Raw genomic sequence first — 15,077 nt, 5'->3', positions numbered from 1 at the left:
CGAAGTGCTGAGACAGCGGCGTCGAGAAGGGCAGCCTGGCCTGATGTCTGGATGCGTGCTGCTCTGCACGGGCCTGGCAACAAGGCCTGTGTATCTGGTGCGTGACACGGCCCACTTCTCTTGAGTCCCATTCCAGTGCTTTGGCCCCCGTATTTGCCCATGCTGGGTCCACCCACATTTGGAAATTTCCGGGTCCCAGTTTCCCATCATTGGCCAAAACTGAACCGGTTTGAAGTCTGTCTGATAACTGGAAACTCCTGCAGGGGTGGGGGGAGGGTGGCACACACAGACATTGCAGGGGAAGAACTATAAAAGCTAGGAACAATATTAAGGAATTATGTACTAGTAACTAAACTTAATTCTTTCAATGATTTCATTAAAAAGAAAAGTACGAAAAAAATGTATAATTGAGATCTTCGACTAATTGTCAATAATTTCTCATGTTTATTTTAGAACAGCTTGGGGAAGTTTATAAGCAGGCATTTGTCAGCAAAGCAAAGAAGGGGAACAAACCTAGAAAATAATGGAAGGATTAGACGTGCACTACCCCTTCGGTTCATTTGCACACACCGATGAATACAATTCAAAGCAATTGAGCAGTATGTTTTCAAGGGGCCCAGAGTACTGTCCTCCAGATTGCGTGGAAAACACTGGCCCCGCGGCAACAAGCCACCTGGAGCGGCTCTGGTTGTCTTTTCTGCTAATTCTCATGTCACAGCAGGTTGGTGTATGAAGTGACTTCACACCATGCCCAAGATGCGGGCCACCCACCAGCTACAGGGCATGACGACCCTGCAGGCTGACCGACACCCTTGGTAATTATAGGGCCATGGGTGAAAGCCCCCCAGGGGCTCGCAGATCCTCTGGCAGTGTGTGTAGCTCCTCCGGCACTCGATACAGCAAATTCCTTCATGATCCAGCCGAGGGTCGAACGTCATGCTCTCACCCTCCTCCTGCTGCTGCGAAGGGCGAGAGAGTGATGTGGGTGAAAAGTCTTCAGCGCATGCGCCTTATTTTTAAATAGCATCCCGGGCTTTCCACTGCCACAAGAAGTCCACGTAACCTGCGGGGCTGCACTTGCTGCCCGGTAGCCTATTCCCCTTCAGAATTAATCTGAGCTCATGAAACTTTCACCTGCCTCATCTGCCGTAGCTGGAACTTGGTGTGGGTCTGGGAATGAATGATGCCCTGAAGTTGCGGCATGCCTTTAATGAGCCAGGTTACCTGTCGCTAGTGACTCAACTGGTTTTAAGTCGCTGAACAAGAAAGAAGCACCATGACTCAAAAGTAACGTTCCTGCCACTGCTAATTGTAAGTCAGTGGGGAGCTGGTGCCTTCTTGTCATAATGGCTTCAGGGCTCTTGGGAGCATATGTGGAGATTCGTTGATCTAGGCTAACCACTGGTTTCAGCTCCAGCTGTACTGACCTTGGGAACACTGCACCCTTATTTCATTTCTCCTGCTGGCAACAGAACGGGATGTCATCTTCATGGGGACGAGGGGGGTTTGTAATGCTCAGGAAAGACCTAAACTTTCCCCCCAAGTTTAAATGCACCATACTTAACAGCTACATAAATGGAAAATTAGGTTGGAAGAAAAAAAACGGCTTACAAAAGTCTGTCTTGTCACTGCTGGAGAGAAGGATCGAAATGGGGGCGGGTGGCTTGTTGCCTGCTCGATGCGCGTGCGATGGACGTCATTTTCAAGGGTTACTAGGGGTAAAGATTCGGTGCCTCCCATCATGTTACTGAGTTGCTTTGCTAAGCAGTTCTTTACTTTGACCCTTGTGTTGAATTCTTTCCTGAATTTGAGGAGATGTAGCACCAAGCGAACACTCTAAACCAGGTGCAGTTGGATCAGTTCTGACTCGTGGGGGCCGTGTTCTACAAAGTAGAACTGGGTCCCAGAGGGTGTTCTCGGCTTAATCACTATGGAAGCAGAACCCCGGGCCTGCCTCTGCGGAGCCTCAAGTGCAAACCATGCGCACCAGGTACGAAATAAAAGATCAAGTTTTTCATTAGACTTTAATTGGGGGTGGGGGTGTTTTATTATGAAAATTGTCTAATAACACTGGGAAGAAATTGTATACTTACCACAAACCTATAGACACTACCTTTTATCAACGTTACCTTTTCTTTTTTGATGTTAGTATTTTAAATTCTAAAGAAGTGCAACAAAATTGGAAATGTTTGCGATACTTCACACACAAATACATTAGACCGTACCTCCAAGGTAGGTAGCCATTTCCCTACTGTCATCACACTTAATGACATTAACAGCTCCCGCACACTGTCTGCTAAAGCTTGACCTCGAATGTCCCTCCTTACCGAAATAGCACGCATTGTCTCTTTACACGATTTTCTCTTCAGTTTTTTTTTTCTTTCTTACCTCTTGAATTGGGTTCATCTGAGAAAGCAAATCATCTTGTTTATTACAGCTGACTTTGGGGCCTGTACTGGACTGCTAATCACAGGGTCAGTGGTTCAAGTCTACCAGACTTGGGTGAAAGTTGCTGCTGCCTGCCCCAGTAAAGACTTACAGCTTGAGTGAGAACTGACTTGATGGCAGCGGGCTGTAGTTTCTGGTATCGCAGGCTGGCGAGGCATCTTAACACAAGGGTGCCTTAGGGTTGAAAAGTTGGGAGAAGTTGCAGGTGGCACTAAGGCAGTGGTTCTCAGCCTTTCTAATGCCTAATACAGTTCCTCGTTGTGGTGACCCCCCCAACCATAACATTATTGTCGTTGCTACTTCATAACTCATTTTGCTATTGTTATGAATCGGGCGACCCCTGTGAAAGGGTCATTTGACCCCCAAAGGGGGTGCGACCCGCAGGTTGAGAACCGCGATTCTAAGGTATATCCTCTTCAAAGGACTGTATGGATCAGTGCAGCCACACGGAGGGGATGAGTAAATGGATGTAGCCGGAGTTTCCCCAGGGCCATGGGACTCTTGTGTCTGCAGCCAACAGCTCTGCAGGGTGCTGGTGGTCTCACCCCTCATCCCAGCACCCTGGGGAAATAAACTATATTAAAATTGCTGTTTGCCTATTCAGATTCCCCACCCCCCCTTTTTTTTTGTTTTTTCCTTCTTTGAGCTTAGGGAATGAAGGACTGAATTTTCTAAGCCTTGGGTTATTTAGAAAGTGCAATTTGCTCTAAATCTCACTTAAAAATAGTCTAAAACGATAAATTAGAAAATAGATTTGCAACACATGACAAACTGTAGCGCTGAACAGGCTACACCGAAAAAAAAAAATGACTTCCCAGTGTAGGAAAAGGAGGGCAACCGATGTATGACTAAGGACGGCAAGATAAACCTAACTGTTTTATGCCCAAGAGATGGGCAGAGATTACCTTAGATGATTACCATTTGTGTACCAAATGCCCTTCCATGGAAGGCAGTAGGCACTTTCCATTAGAATTGACATCCCGTCCACTTCGACCCAGCAGAGCCATGCTTGAGTGTTTATTCTAAAGATATACACCTATATAGGTACAAGTAGTATTATAATAATAGTCATGAGGCCCTGTGTTTTAGGTACGATAACGTTTAACCCTTCCCATTACCCTAGAAGGCATGTGCAAGGTTATATATTATCCTTAACAGCTCAAAACCCAGACCGAGTGCCATTTAGTTTGTTCTGACTCGGTGGCCTGCAGAGTGTCTGAGGCTGTGAATCTTTGAGTGTAGACAGCCTCATTTTTCCCAATGGAGTGACTGATGGGTTTGAACCCACCAACCGTGAGGTTCACAGTCCAACACTTAAGAGAACAGTGACAGTAGGAAGGGAAATAAATGTCCTTTCGGGAAGAACATGTCAAATTTCTATGAAATTTCAAAGGAATAGCCTAGAAATACTATGTGGATGTTACACTGAATGGGGTAGATCTAGAGCAGGCATTGGCAACTGGCTTTTGAGCTGTATGCAGCTCTTACAGTCACATACATGTGACTGAAGTACAGTGGAAAGTTGTAAAGGACATTACTCGGATAATGGTGATTTCATTTGTTTGTAAAAAATCTATGGCTCCTGAATAACTTTTTAATTGTTTGGACAAGATTGGCTCTTCTGTCTCAGAAGTTTGCCAGACCCAGATCTAGAGAAGGCCCCCAAACACTGTTCTCTCATAGGAAAGAAAGCACAATGCCAACGTTCTGTATGGTCATTCTCATGTGTGTTAAAAATATGTGTGTGCAAAGAAATTGGGGAGTAGCTCGTAATCAATAGGTTTTTATCTGGGAAAGATGTCTGAGTGGAAGGAAAGCTTCCTTCTCCTGTATGCGCTTTTGTCCCCGGATTTTTAATATCCGCCCTCCTGACTTATTGGCGGGATTAAGTTCCAAAAGCAGGCCATGATGCAAAAATGGAGGATGGTGTCATCACATCACTAAACTGAGGATGACAACATCAAATAAACTGATACACCCCTGACACAGCCCTGCTGGTGAAGTGCTACTAACCCTCAAGGTCAGCGGTTCCAAACCACCTGCCATGGTGGGAGAAAGATGAGGCTTTCTTACTCCCGTAAATAAGTATAGTCCAGGAAACCCACAGAAGCAGTTCTACCCTGTCCCATAGGGTCGCTGTGAATCGGAATCAACTTGATGGTTGTGCAGTTTTTTGGGAAGCCACTGAGAATCATGACCCAACCCAATTCGCCACCACAGCCAGCTTACTCTTCCTTCGTACCTCAGTGTTCATTACTGCCAGGCATGTCCCTTACTATTGATAGGGATATGGAATGCCACCAAGTAGTTGGTAAGTGAGGAGATGTGCACCTTTTCTTGGTTCCATTAGATGAGTTCCCTTTTCGCTCCTTGGAAAGTATTGTTTGTTAGCTGCCTTCAGGTTGAGACTAACCCCAGCGACCCTATCTGTACAGAACAGAAACACCATCTGGTCCTGCGCCACCCTCGGTCTTACTTTGAATCCCTGGGTGTGGCCACATCTTGGGAAGTATAGTAATAAAAATACTTCACCAAAGGCTTGAGATTCTTTTTAGCACGTGAGAGTCACCCTATGTGCCAGTCTGTCTCCCCAGTGGGACGGAACCCCGGAGGGAAGAAGCTACATCTCACTTTGTAGGGACCAGGCCTGGAAGCCAGCAGGCGCTTGACAGATGCTTGTTGAATAGATGAATACAAGGACCACAGGAGGGAGTGCTCTCAGTCGGTGTTGACTCCAGGTTATATGAAGCCAGAGAACAACTCTTCATAAGGCTTAGAACGAATCAGGAGTTGACACGGCACAATGGACACCTTAAGTGTTCTGACCCTGAGTCACACACCGGCAACAACCGCCACCACAAAACATTCAGGTGTACAAGGGGCTTCAAAAACACTGAGGGAGATCGCAGTTTCCTTTCATTCCGTCTTCCCATGAACTATCTGACGACCCCTCATACTTCAGAAGAATGGGGCATAACGTCTTAGCCATGTCCCTGCTGCTCATCCGAGGCCCCACAGTCTGCTCTGCTGGATGCAGTCGGTGCGGCCGCGGTACTCACGTGGTACGGGTTGTCTGGGTTAAAGGGCACTGCGTCCTCTTGAACATCGGGTCTGGAGGCATTATTCAGCCCTCCGGGGCCGGGGTTGCCCTGTGGTGGTCCACTTCGTCGTCTTGTGGTATTCTGGACAACTTTTCTCGCCACTTCTCTTCTTTCTCTCTGGATTTCTATTTAAAAAAAAAAAAAAACATGCATTATTTATTTGCAATAACAATGGAAAATCTTGCATTATCAAGGAGAAAATACATATCCAAGGAAAATACCAAATTCCCTGCCCTGGAGTCTCTACCAACTCATAGCAACCCTATAGGACAGAGTGAACTGTCCCTGGGAGTTTCTGAGACTAATTGTTTATGGGAGTAGAAAGCCCAGTCTCTCCTGCAGAGTGAGTGGTAGTTTCGAACTGCAGACCTTGTGGTTAGCAGCCCAGCGAGTAACCTCTGTACCACTAGTGTGCCCTCCCCAAGAACATGGTAGCATATACATCATGTGACTCCAACCAAACTTACTTCCCTCCAGTCAGTTCCACCTCTGACCCTGTAGGACAGAGTAGACGTGTGCCTGTGGGTTTCTGAGCCTCCTCTTTCTCTCACGCATTGGCTGGTAGGTTTGTACTGCTGACCTTGAAGTAGTTAGCAGCAAAACGTGGAACTCACTACGCCACCAGGGGGCTCCTACATACATGCTTAGATCCTATTTAAATTTGGTAGTGGTTAAAGCCTACAGAGAACTAGAGTTTATGAGGCAGCCAGTTGGCATGATCAAACAGAGGGAGCTGGCTGTCAAATGTCCATTCTCAGCCCGTATCCCTGCCTGCTTCTACTGCAGAGGCCGGGAAAGCACGACACTGGGGGTCCCTCAGCCTCCTTTGCGGTTTGCAGTAAGCGGTGCCGGCCAGTGAGACATAGCAGACTGTGCTGGTGCAGTTTCTGGGAAAGCATCTGCTTCCTGTTCCCTTTCCTCCACAGTAGGTGTGTCATCTGGAGCCAACTTGTGATCAGGAAGTGATACGCCTGAGGATAACAAGTTACTTGCTCCAGGTGGCACAGTGGCAAGCTAGGAGTGTTGAGGGGATTGGAGAGTATCAGCTGATGGCAGAAGCCTTACGTCCAGACTTCTGATTATTATATTATGAAAATGAACCATGTGTTAGCCACTGTTGTTTCGATATCTGTTACTTGCCACCCTGTGCACTCCTGATGAGTTGCCTGTTTATAGCATGCCGTCCTTTTCAAGGGATACATTATCTTGGCTGACTCTCTCAACCACTTTCACAGAATATCAAAAGCAGGGCAACGAGGCTCATAAAGACCAAATGACTTGGCCAAGACCATAGAATGAGTGGCTGAGCTAGGAGCACAATGTGATTCCCCCCAACCCCTTCTTCTCCCAGTTTCCAGCCCAGCGCTTTACTTCAACCACCGCCTCACTGATACTGCAGCTTCCAAGAAACCCAGGCCTCAAGTACCAGATGGCCTCAGCTTCCTCATCTGCAAAATGGACCCTAATCCACAGGATCATGATTGGGCTAAAGAGAACTGGCATCGGAAGATATGCCTTAATGTTGGCCCATAATGAGCACTGGGATGTGATGGGGTGGTGGGGGGGTGATGAGTCGCCGGAGGTGCTGCAGCCTCTTGGTTCCTGAGGCTGGGCCGCAGCATCTGGAAGACGTGGATTCCGTTCACAAGCCTCACTTCTTTTAAGTAGCCGGATAACCTCAGGCAAATGACTTAAATCTTGGAACCTTAGTTCCTTCATCTGGAAACTGGGAACATCAGTAGTTAGCCTGACAGTTGTCGACAACGACTAACAGGCTAACAGAGCCTGCCAGGACTCTCCCCTCCCTCCTGTCTAGGTCTAGCTGCCGTTCAGAGTGTCTGTCCCATGCCCTGGCGGGCTGAAGAAACTCAGGCGAAGGAATTCAGCACCCTAGTCCCTTCAGGGGTGGCTTGTTCATTCCCTTGGGTCTAGAGCAGTGCTTCTCAACCTGTGGGTTGCGACCCCTTTGGAGGTGAAACAACCCTTTCACAGGGGTTGCCTAAGGCCATTTCACAATATATAATTACATATTCTGTGATTAATCACTATGTTTTAATTATGTTCAATTTGTAACAATGAAAATGCTTCCTGCACATCAGATATTTACATTACGATTCATGATAGTAGTAGCAACATGACAGTGATGAAGTAGCAAGAAAATAATTTTATGGTTGGAGGTCACCACAACATGAGGAACTGTATGACAGGGTTGCCGCATTAGGGAGGTTGAGAACCACTGGTCTAAAGCAGGGGTGTGTGGCACCTCGGAGCCCTTCAGTCAAGGTTTGTCGGGGAAGTAATGAACTCCGGTGTCAGAGGCTAGCCTTCAGAAAATTACCCAGGAGCAGGATTGGAGTCCCTTGTCTTGACAGGAAAAGGAGACAAGGTCTGGCCCAGGTAGTTCCTGGTGAGTGGAAGCAAGAAGGGACAGGAAAGCAAGAACTTGGTGAATGGCTGTAGAATTCCAAGTTGTAGCTACTCACTGGGGCTGAGAGCAGGGATGGCAAAAGCCCAGTCCATTGTCCCCAGCAGCCCCCCAGGTGAAGCAGCTGGTGCTTACTGTGCCAAGCAGGTATTCTCTCGGACTGAGTCTGCAAGAGCCTCAGATTCCTTCTAAACCCAGAACTCCTAGCAGCCACTGCGAGTGGCCTTTAGACGGAGTGCCACCTGCCTCCCCTGGGCTAGAGCAGCCCATCCTTGTCCAGGTTGAGGAACACAATCAGACGTGTGGCCCTGGAGGAATGAATGAGCCACAGCAGAACCAGAAGCAGGAACTTTCTGAATGCTGGTCTCACTGCTGTATTGTCTTTGTGTCCCTGCCGCTCTCTCTGGGTTCATAACGTCCTCAGCTGTCCTGGGAGAAAGGGCCCCTTTCCCACACTTGAGGCAGAAATATTAAGTGTGGTGACTGTGGTGGAAATGGAAAGGAGGAACTCGGGGGACAGCGCGAAACCCACAAGGTTCACCTGCCTTTCACTGCCTGCAAATAGCTCCAAGGCATCCTCTAACCGAGTCCTGGGTCCCTGGGACCCCTTTATTTTCACAGAACTTGGAAGCTGGCCCTCCAGCCTGTACCCACATCAGCTTTTGGCTGTCCAATAATTCTAGGTTTGAACATAATAAAGATCCAGGCATATGACAACTTCTTGGTCCCTTGGTCCTGTGCCTTAGGAATAAAAGGGAAGGGAAATTGGAAGGTGCAAACATCGGAGATTAAGGGGCAGAGCTGAGAGCAGGGAGAGCCTCGTAAATAAAAAGCCAGGGACTGTCCTGGCATGCTGACTGCCAGCTCGGCCGCTTGTTCCCTCCTACACAATCGGCATGGGCTGTCACCTCTGGCATGATAATTAGTGTGTCCTCATTTCTCATGCTCAAAAACATGCCCAGACTTGTGAGTGGGATCCCGGGTTGGGGGTGGTTCAGAGGAACCCCACACACTGCAATAGGGAGGACTCTGGGTAGCCTTGTTGCTGGTTGTGGCCCGGTTGGCCTCTGGCTCCTGGCAACCCCGTGCACAACCAACAGAACGAAGTGCTGCCCGGTCCGGCACCATCCTCACGATTGTCTCGGGCTCAGACCATGGTGACCCCTACGGTTGTCATTGGAAGTAGAACTAGATCGCCAGGACTGTCTTCCGGAAGACAGTCTCAATCCGGAAGCTCCCCTCAAACTTGCTGTGCATCACAACAAGGGCCTGCACAGGACAGGGGCGGCTGTGCACGAGGTGCATCGATGGACAGGGATCGAACCTGAGTCTCCCACCTGGGAAGTGAGAGTTCTATGACAGAACCACCAGCTGACCCCCGGGAGCACTGAGATGACTTTAGCCGTTACCTTGGGGGTAGGTGGGCTTCAGCCAGAAGATGGGAAGATCACCGCAGAGCTCGAGCACGCTGGCACTCAAAAAGCCGCTGTCCTTCACAGGCCGGTCGACAGCCACCCAGACCAGAGACTTTCCTTCAAATGTAGCTGGCATGACCTTGCCTTCCTGTGAGGAAGTAGAAAGGAAGCACCCTGAACAACGAGGGTCTCCGCTGCCCTGTGCAGAGTCCGCTGAAAGATGATTCTGCCTTATAAAAACCGAATGAGAAATCTGCGCGGTGAGTGCCCCTGCCCATGCCCTGGGAAGCTCTAGGGGCGTCTCTCCAGCTGTAAACGGTGTTCAGTGGCCTCAGCTTGGCCCTGCCTTCAGACAGCTGTGGCGTGTGGATGCCGAGTGTCCCGCGTGGAGGTGAAAATTACCTGCTGCCGACTTTGAGAGTTAGGCCAGCTTGCCGCGTTTGATCAAAGGTGTTTTAGAGGAAAGGCAGAGCACAGGCCTTGGCATGGCCTCAGAGAGAGGCGGGCCTTCATTTGAAGCGGAGATCCTTGGGGGCCTTTGTTCCGTGGCTTCCTCACAATGGGGCACGGAGCAGTTCTCTAATTCTTCATTTCAACGTGTTGTTTCACACCAACCGTTCCACCTTCCCCAGCCTGAAGGTTTCTCCCACCGTGAGACCCTGAGACTGCTTGGCGACCCCAGGAGACAGGTTCGTTTGCCAGGCGGTCCCTTTCCTGTGTTTAGGCGTTCACAATCAGGTGGAGAAATTGAAACGTTTTCTCTTTTATTTTTAGCTAAACGTTGCCCTTCATTTATGCTCGCTCCCTCCGGCTCAGGGCTGCGTTAAAACAACTAAAAGTTATCGGAGGAAGCCGATGCTCAGGTGATCCAGTTATTTACCTTAAATGAAATGGCTCCAGCCAGGAAATGACTGCGCTTTGGGGATAGTAGCTTTTTAAAGGTGCATAAAACTGATGAAACATTTATGAGAGCGAATGGTGCATAATATAATCTAAGTGTGTGGGGAAGAGTGGAAGGATTGGTATAATGCATATGCATTATATACACACACACATATATGCATATATAACTGTACATGCAGCTGACAAGCTAGGAATGGGAAATAAATCTTGCCATGCACACTTGCAATTGCCAACTTATCTCCTCCCCCACGTCCTGTTCCTTGCAACCCACTCTCGGTTTTGTTGAGGCAGCAAGGTGCCCAGTCTCGGGAGAAGACACTTGCTTTCTCAGACTCTCTAGGGGCACCTGCATGCCAGCTTCTTGCCAGCTGCATCCAGGCTGACAGATGTTGGGGGCTGAGGAAGCTTCTGCTTTTCCTGACTTCAGGCAGTCCTAGTGGGCAATGCTCAGCCTCTCTCTGAGGTCCTGGTGTATGCTTGGAGCTGAAAGGAAAGGCCGAGAAAACTAGCGATGCTGGCCCCTGAGCCCATGCCGACAGCTGTCGCCGCCTCCGCAGCTTCACAGAGAAGAGCAAGCCCGTTTGTTCAGCGCACTCCCAGCCGGGTTGGCTGTGGCTCTCAGTCAAACACGCTTCTAAACCACACAGACCTACTGTCTGAATGTGGTCGGGTCCTTCGAGCACCCACAGTGCACAACATAAACACCTGAACCTCAAGAAAAGCAATTCACCTACTGAGGCCTACAGAAAGAAGTAGGCGTAGATAGAGTCTTAAATATGAGAATATGTACCAGCGTGTTAATTTGAAATAGTGAAGAAGAAAAGAAGATAATGAAATGTTTAAGAATAAAAAGACTTTTAAAATCATGGTTGGCTCATATAAGGATATATAATAAATATTTCCATTAAATATATTTTAAATGTTAGTATTGGATATATATATAGTGTATGTGTATATAATGCATATGCATTATACCAATCATTCCACTCTTCCCCACACACTTACACAATGGCGAGTGATTTTTGTCTCTATTCTTAGATGTGGTTGCTAAATTTTCTACAATGACAATGTATTGTTTTCAAAAATCAGAAAAAGAATAATATCAAATTACAGAAAATATGTTGACAAACCTATGGTTAGATCTGTGTCCGCTATGGTCTGGAAGCAGGCCCTTCTGGGAGGAGAGAGAAAACAAGTCCTGGGGCCACTTTGGGTGAGAATGTCCCTAAGTGTTTCCTACAAGGAACTGAGTGCCATGCTGCACTAAGAGAAGACCAAGGGCCAGCATATGGTTCCAGTGGGTAAAGTGCTCATCTGCTAACCGGAAGGTCATTGGTTTGAACCCACCAGCCTCTCCATGGAAGAAAGATGAGGCAGTCTGTTTTCATCAAGATGTATAACCTTGGGAACCCTGCGGGGCTGTTTCACTCTGTCCTAGAGTGCTGCTGCCAGTCAGGATCGACTATGGCCGCGGGATATTGGAAGCTCACCCTGCAAATCCAGAGAGCAGTCCTGGGGGGGGGAGAACGCCTGAGGAACAGGGTCCCCAGCAAGGCCATGATCAGAGCAGAATCGCTTGGACAAGAAGATCTGGAAACCATTTGGTGATCTGATCCTCCAGTTGTTCCAGGGGAAAAGGACCTGGCGATCTACTCCCCTAAAGCCCTTGGGGGCAGCTCCATTCTGCCACAGGGAGTCAACAAAGGGAGTCACAGCAACCACAGGATTAAAATAGCTGACATTCCTTTGATAGAGAGGAGATGGTGGTTCTGGTGTGAACACAAGGGGGTGGTGTCTCCACACAGCATCTCCCAGAACTCCTGACAGTCCTTGGCAGGCCGGTACTCACCAGTTGGGAGGAGATGCTCTGCTGGGTCATGGTGTCCACCTCCGGAATGCGTGCCTTCACTTGCGCTTTGATGTAGCACTTCTCCCCGCCAGCAAAACGGATTCCTGTGATGCCCTACGGAGCAAATGGGTTATCCAGCCTTCTCTTATTCAACTTCACCCGTGTGCGAGGCCCGGGCCCAGGTGTGGCTTATGAATGAACATGCAGAAGCGCTCCCTGCCCTCATGAAACACATATTTCAACATTATTTGCCAGTAATAATACTGTAGATGTCAGATACAGTCAAGGTAGTCATAAGTTCTGGGGAGGGCAGCGGCGGTTTAGTGGTAAAAGTCTTGCCTTCCGTGTGACTGGGGTTGACTCCTAGTCAGTGGCAGCTCATGCATCGCCAACTCCCATCCGCCAGTGAAGCCTGGGTGTGGCTATGACGCTGAACCATTTTCAGCAGAGGTTCCAGAAAAATCAATCTAGGAAAGCCCTGTAGATCGCTAACAGAATCTCAATCCCAATGGAGAAAATTCAGAACAGAACCTCACATTCCCTCAAAACAACTGCCCCGCGATCATAGATCTCGGCTAGAACCCAAACATAGCTTTATATTCATCAGTGTGCCTCCCTGAGCATTGTATTCTTCATCCATCTGAGTGAAACAGATTGACAACAGCCACTCAAAAGGTTCATTGAGAAGCTTAGTGGGTAGTGAATTTAAGTCACTGGTGGTGGAACAGTTTGAAAATATAATCAATGTCACCGAGTTGTAGCTGCAGAAATGATTAAGATGGTGACTATATTTTCACACACAAAGCAAAAGAGCCCTATGGATCACAATGGCTCACTGCGTAGCGTATGGGGTTGCCGTGGTCTGGGGCTGGCTCAATGACAGTACGCAACAACACCGTGTGCTGTTGAAGGAAACGGAAGCCGAGGAGGTTAGGAAAGATGAATGCTTTAGCTCTTGTGCCCAGGGAAGACTGGCAGGAGGAGGGCATTTGAGCGGAGACCTGAGAGTCCGGATGATGAACTGCCCCCTTTGAACTTGACTTTACAAGTGGTTAATAACCGATTACTGTTGAGAATATACATAGCGAACACATACACCCATGCAGGTTTCCTTCGCTGCAGTCCGACACTGAACTCCCTCCGGAGTTGTGCAGCCAGTCTCTCTTCTTTGTGATGCGTCTCCTTCCTTGGCACCCCCTCACTGCCCCCTGCAGCTTCCAACAAGTCTTTCACACGCTGTGTCCGTTTGAGCCCACGTTCGCTCCCTCTTGAAAGATGGGCAAGGCCGTCTCTTCATGAGTGAAGCTGAACTACGGCTTCATGACAAGAAGACTTCAGGGAGTACTTTTTGCCTTAAGGTTGAAAGAGATTGTCTCAGGGCAGCAGTCTTGCGGGGTCAACCATACATGGTTGGGGTGTATATGAACAGAGCGAGCTTGCTGGGTCATGTTGTTGTCTTTATTATCGAGTAGAATGTGTTGCCCTCAGCTATCCCTTGGCTTTGTCTCAGGTGAGACAGAGTTGTCCCTTCCTCCTGGGTGCAGGGATCAACCTCAAGGAAGATACGAACTGCTAGCCTTCAAGGCCACGAGGGCATCCGGAGTACGAGTCAGTTCTGCCCCGTGAGTGTTTACTGCCCCCTGCAGGTGAGTGCCAGGATTCATGTGTGACCTAAAGAGTGTCCGAGGTTAACACATTCTATCCATGGTAATGACGACACCGATAAGACCCAGCAAGCTCTGTTCATATCTACCCCAAAGAAATAAGGAGCAACGCATAACCAGACATGCGCACACTCCTGGGGCTAGCGAGAAGACGGAAACACCCTCGCGCCCTCTGGGGGAAAGGACCAGCCTGGGCGGCAGACACGCAGTGGATCGTGCAGAACAATGGTGGACTGTCACAGCAGGTGGCGTGGATAAAGCTGGGAGATACTGTGCCAAGTGAAGTGAGTCAATGGCATTAAGACACATACTGTGTTCTGAGACCACTGTTATCGAAGGGGAAAAATATTTTCATAGCAAAAGAAATAGACTGTGGTGGTTAGAGAGAAAGAGTGGGGAGGGATGGGGAAGCAACATTAAAATTTTAAAAATAAAATTTCTTAATCTAATAACAATAATGAGGACACCAGTAGAGTGCTGAACGTTGTCAGTCTTCAGAGGGCTGTTGGGAAGATGCAGAGCTGGCTGGTCCCAGCGTCAGAGGTGGGGGTGGGGGTGGGGGGACCTGACTCGGCTCAGCAGTATGAAGGACAGGATGAAGCCCCGTGTAAGGGACACTGAGGATATTGGTGGAAAGTTATTCTGTGGGTCATTGCAGGTGGGACCAGGCTGGGCAACCGAGAAGAAAGAGCTTGTTTTCCTTCAAGCGCCCTGCGTCCCAAGTGACCACGCACATCTAGAACCCTCCCATCACTTCTCCCTCTCAACACCAGTAGGCGTGACTGCCCCCGATCTCCCTCCCTCCCGTAGACTTGAAACCCCAAGGCTTACCACAGAAGTTCTCTTCTCCCTTCCCTGTGCCTCACCTGTTGCGATTTTAAGTACACAGATGCCTGGGCCCTTTTCCATTTAATTGGCCTGGTGTGAAGGGGCTGGGGGCGGAAGCCCTAAGCACAGGAGCTCTGGTGGCATAGTGGTGGCCTATTGGGCTGCTAACTACAAAGTCTGCAGTTCGGAACCACCAGCTGCCCCTCAAGAGAAAGGGCTGTCTACTCCCATAAAGGGTACAGTCTTGGAAACTCATCGGGTGGTTCTAACCTGTCTTGTAGGGTAAGGTGACCAGATTTTAACATTGGTAAAGCGAGACACCATTGATAAAACTCATATCCTGGCGAAATAGCCACATGGCAGCTGAAAACCGTATACCCTAGCTTGTCGTGCATTCTTTCCAAAAATCGGGACTTTTTAAAAAACGCTGCGGGACGCAGGAAA

General features: G+C 48.7%; 1 protein-coding gene across 2 annotated transcripts in view; it reads right to left on the bottom strand.

Annotated features, from left to right (window-relative positions):
- Window positions 1-421: 421 nt before the first annotated feature.
- The window catches only part of CNMD (chondromodulin), a 31,122-nt gene continuing 16,466 nt past the window's right edge, over window positions 422-15,077 (bottom strand). The window contains exons 4-7 of one of the 2 annotated variants that reach the window (XM_045287144.1): window positions 12,142-12,255; window positions 9,384-9,537; window positions 5,508-5,674; window positions 422-959 (exon numbers count right to left, since the gene is read on the bottom strand). In XM_045287144.1, coding sequence (XP_045143079.1) covers window positions 741-959; window positions 5,508-5,674; window positions 9,384-9,537; window positions 12,142-12,255 — 654 coding nt within the window. In that variant the 3' untranslated portion in view covers window positions 422-740. The remainder of the gene's footprint in view (window positions 960-5,507; window positions 5,675-9,383; window positions 9,538-12,141; window positions 12,256-15,077) is intronic. The other variant, XM_004707910.2, reaches the window with a different exon arrangement.

The sequence above is a fragment of the Echinops telfairi genome, unplaced genomic scaffold, assembly GCF_000313985.2.
Source record: "Echinops telfairi isolate 266 unplaced genomic scaffold, ASM31398v2 ScPeMD7_11;HRSCAF=52, whole genome shotgun sequence".
In the NCBI taxonomy this organism is placed as follows: domain Eukaryota; kingdom Metazoa; phylum Chordata; class Mammalia; order Afrosoricida; family Tenrecidae; genus Echinops; species Echinops telfairi.
The sequence above is the reverse complement of the archived record's forward strand: the minus strand, read 5'-3'. Positions and strand labels throughout refer to the sequence as shown.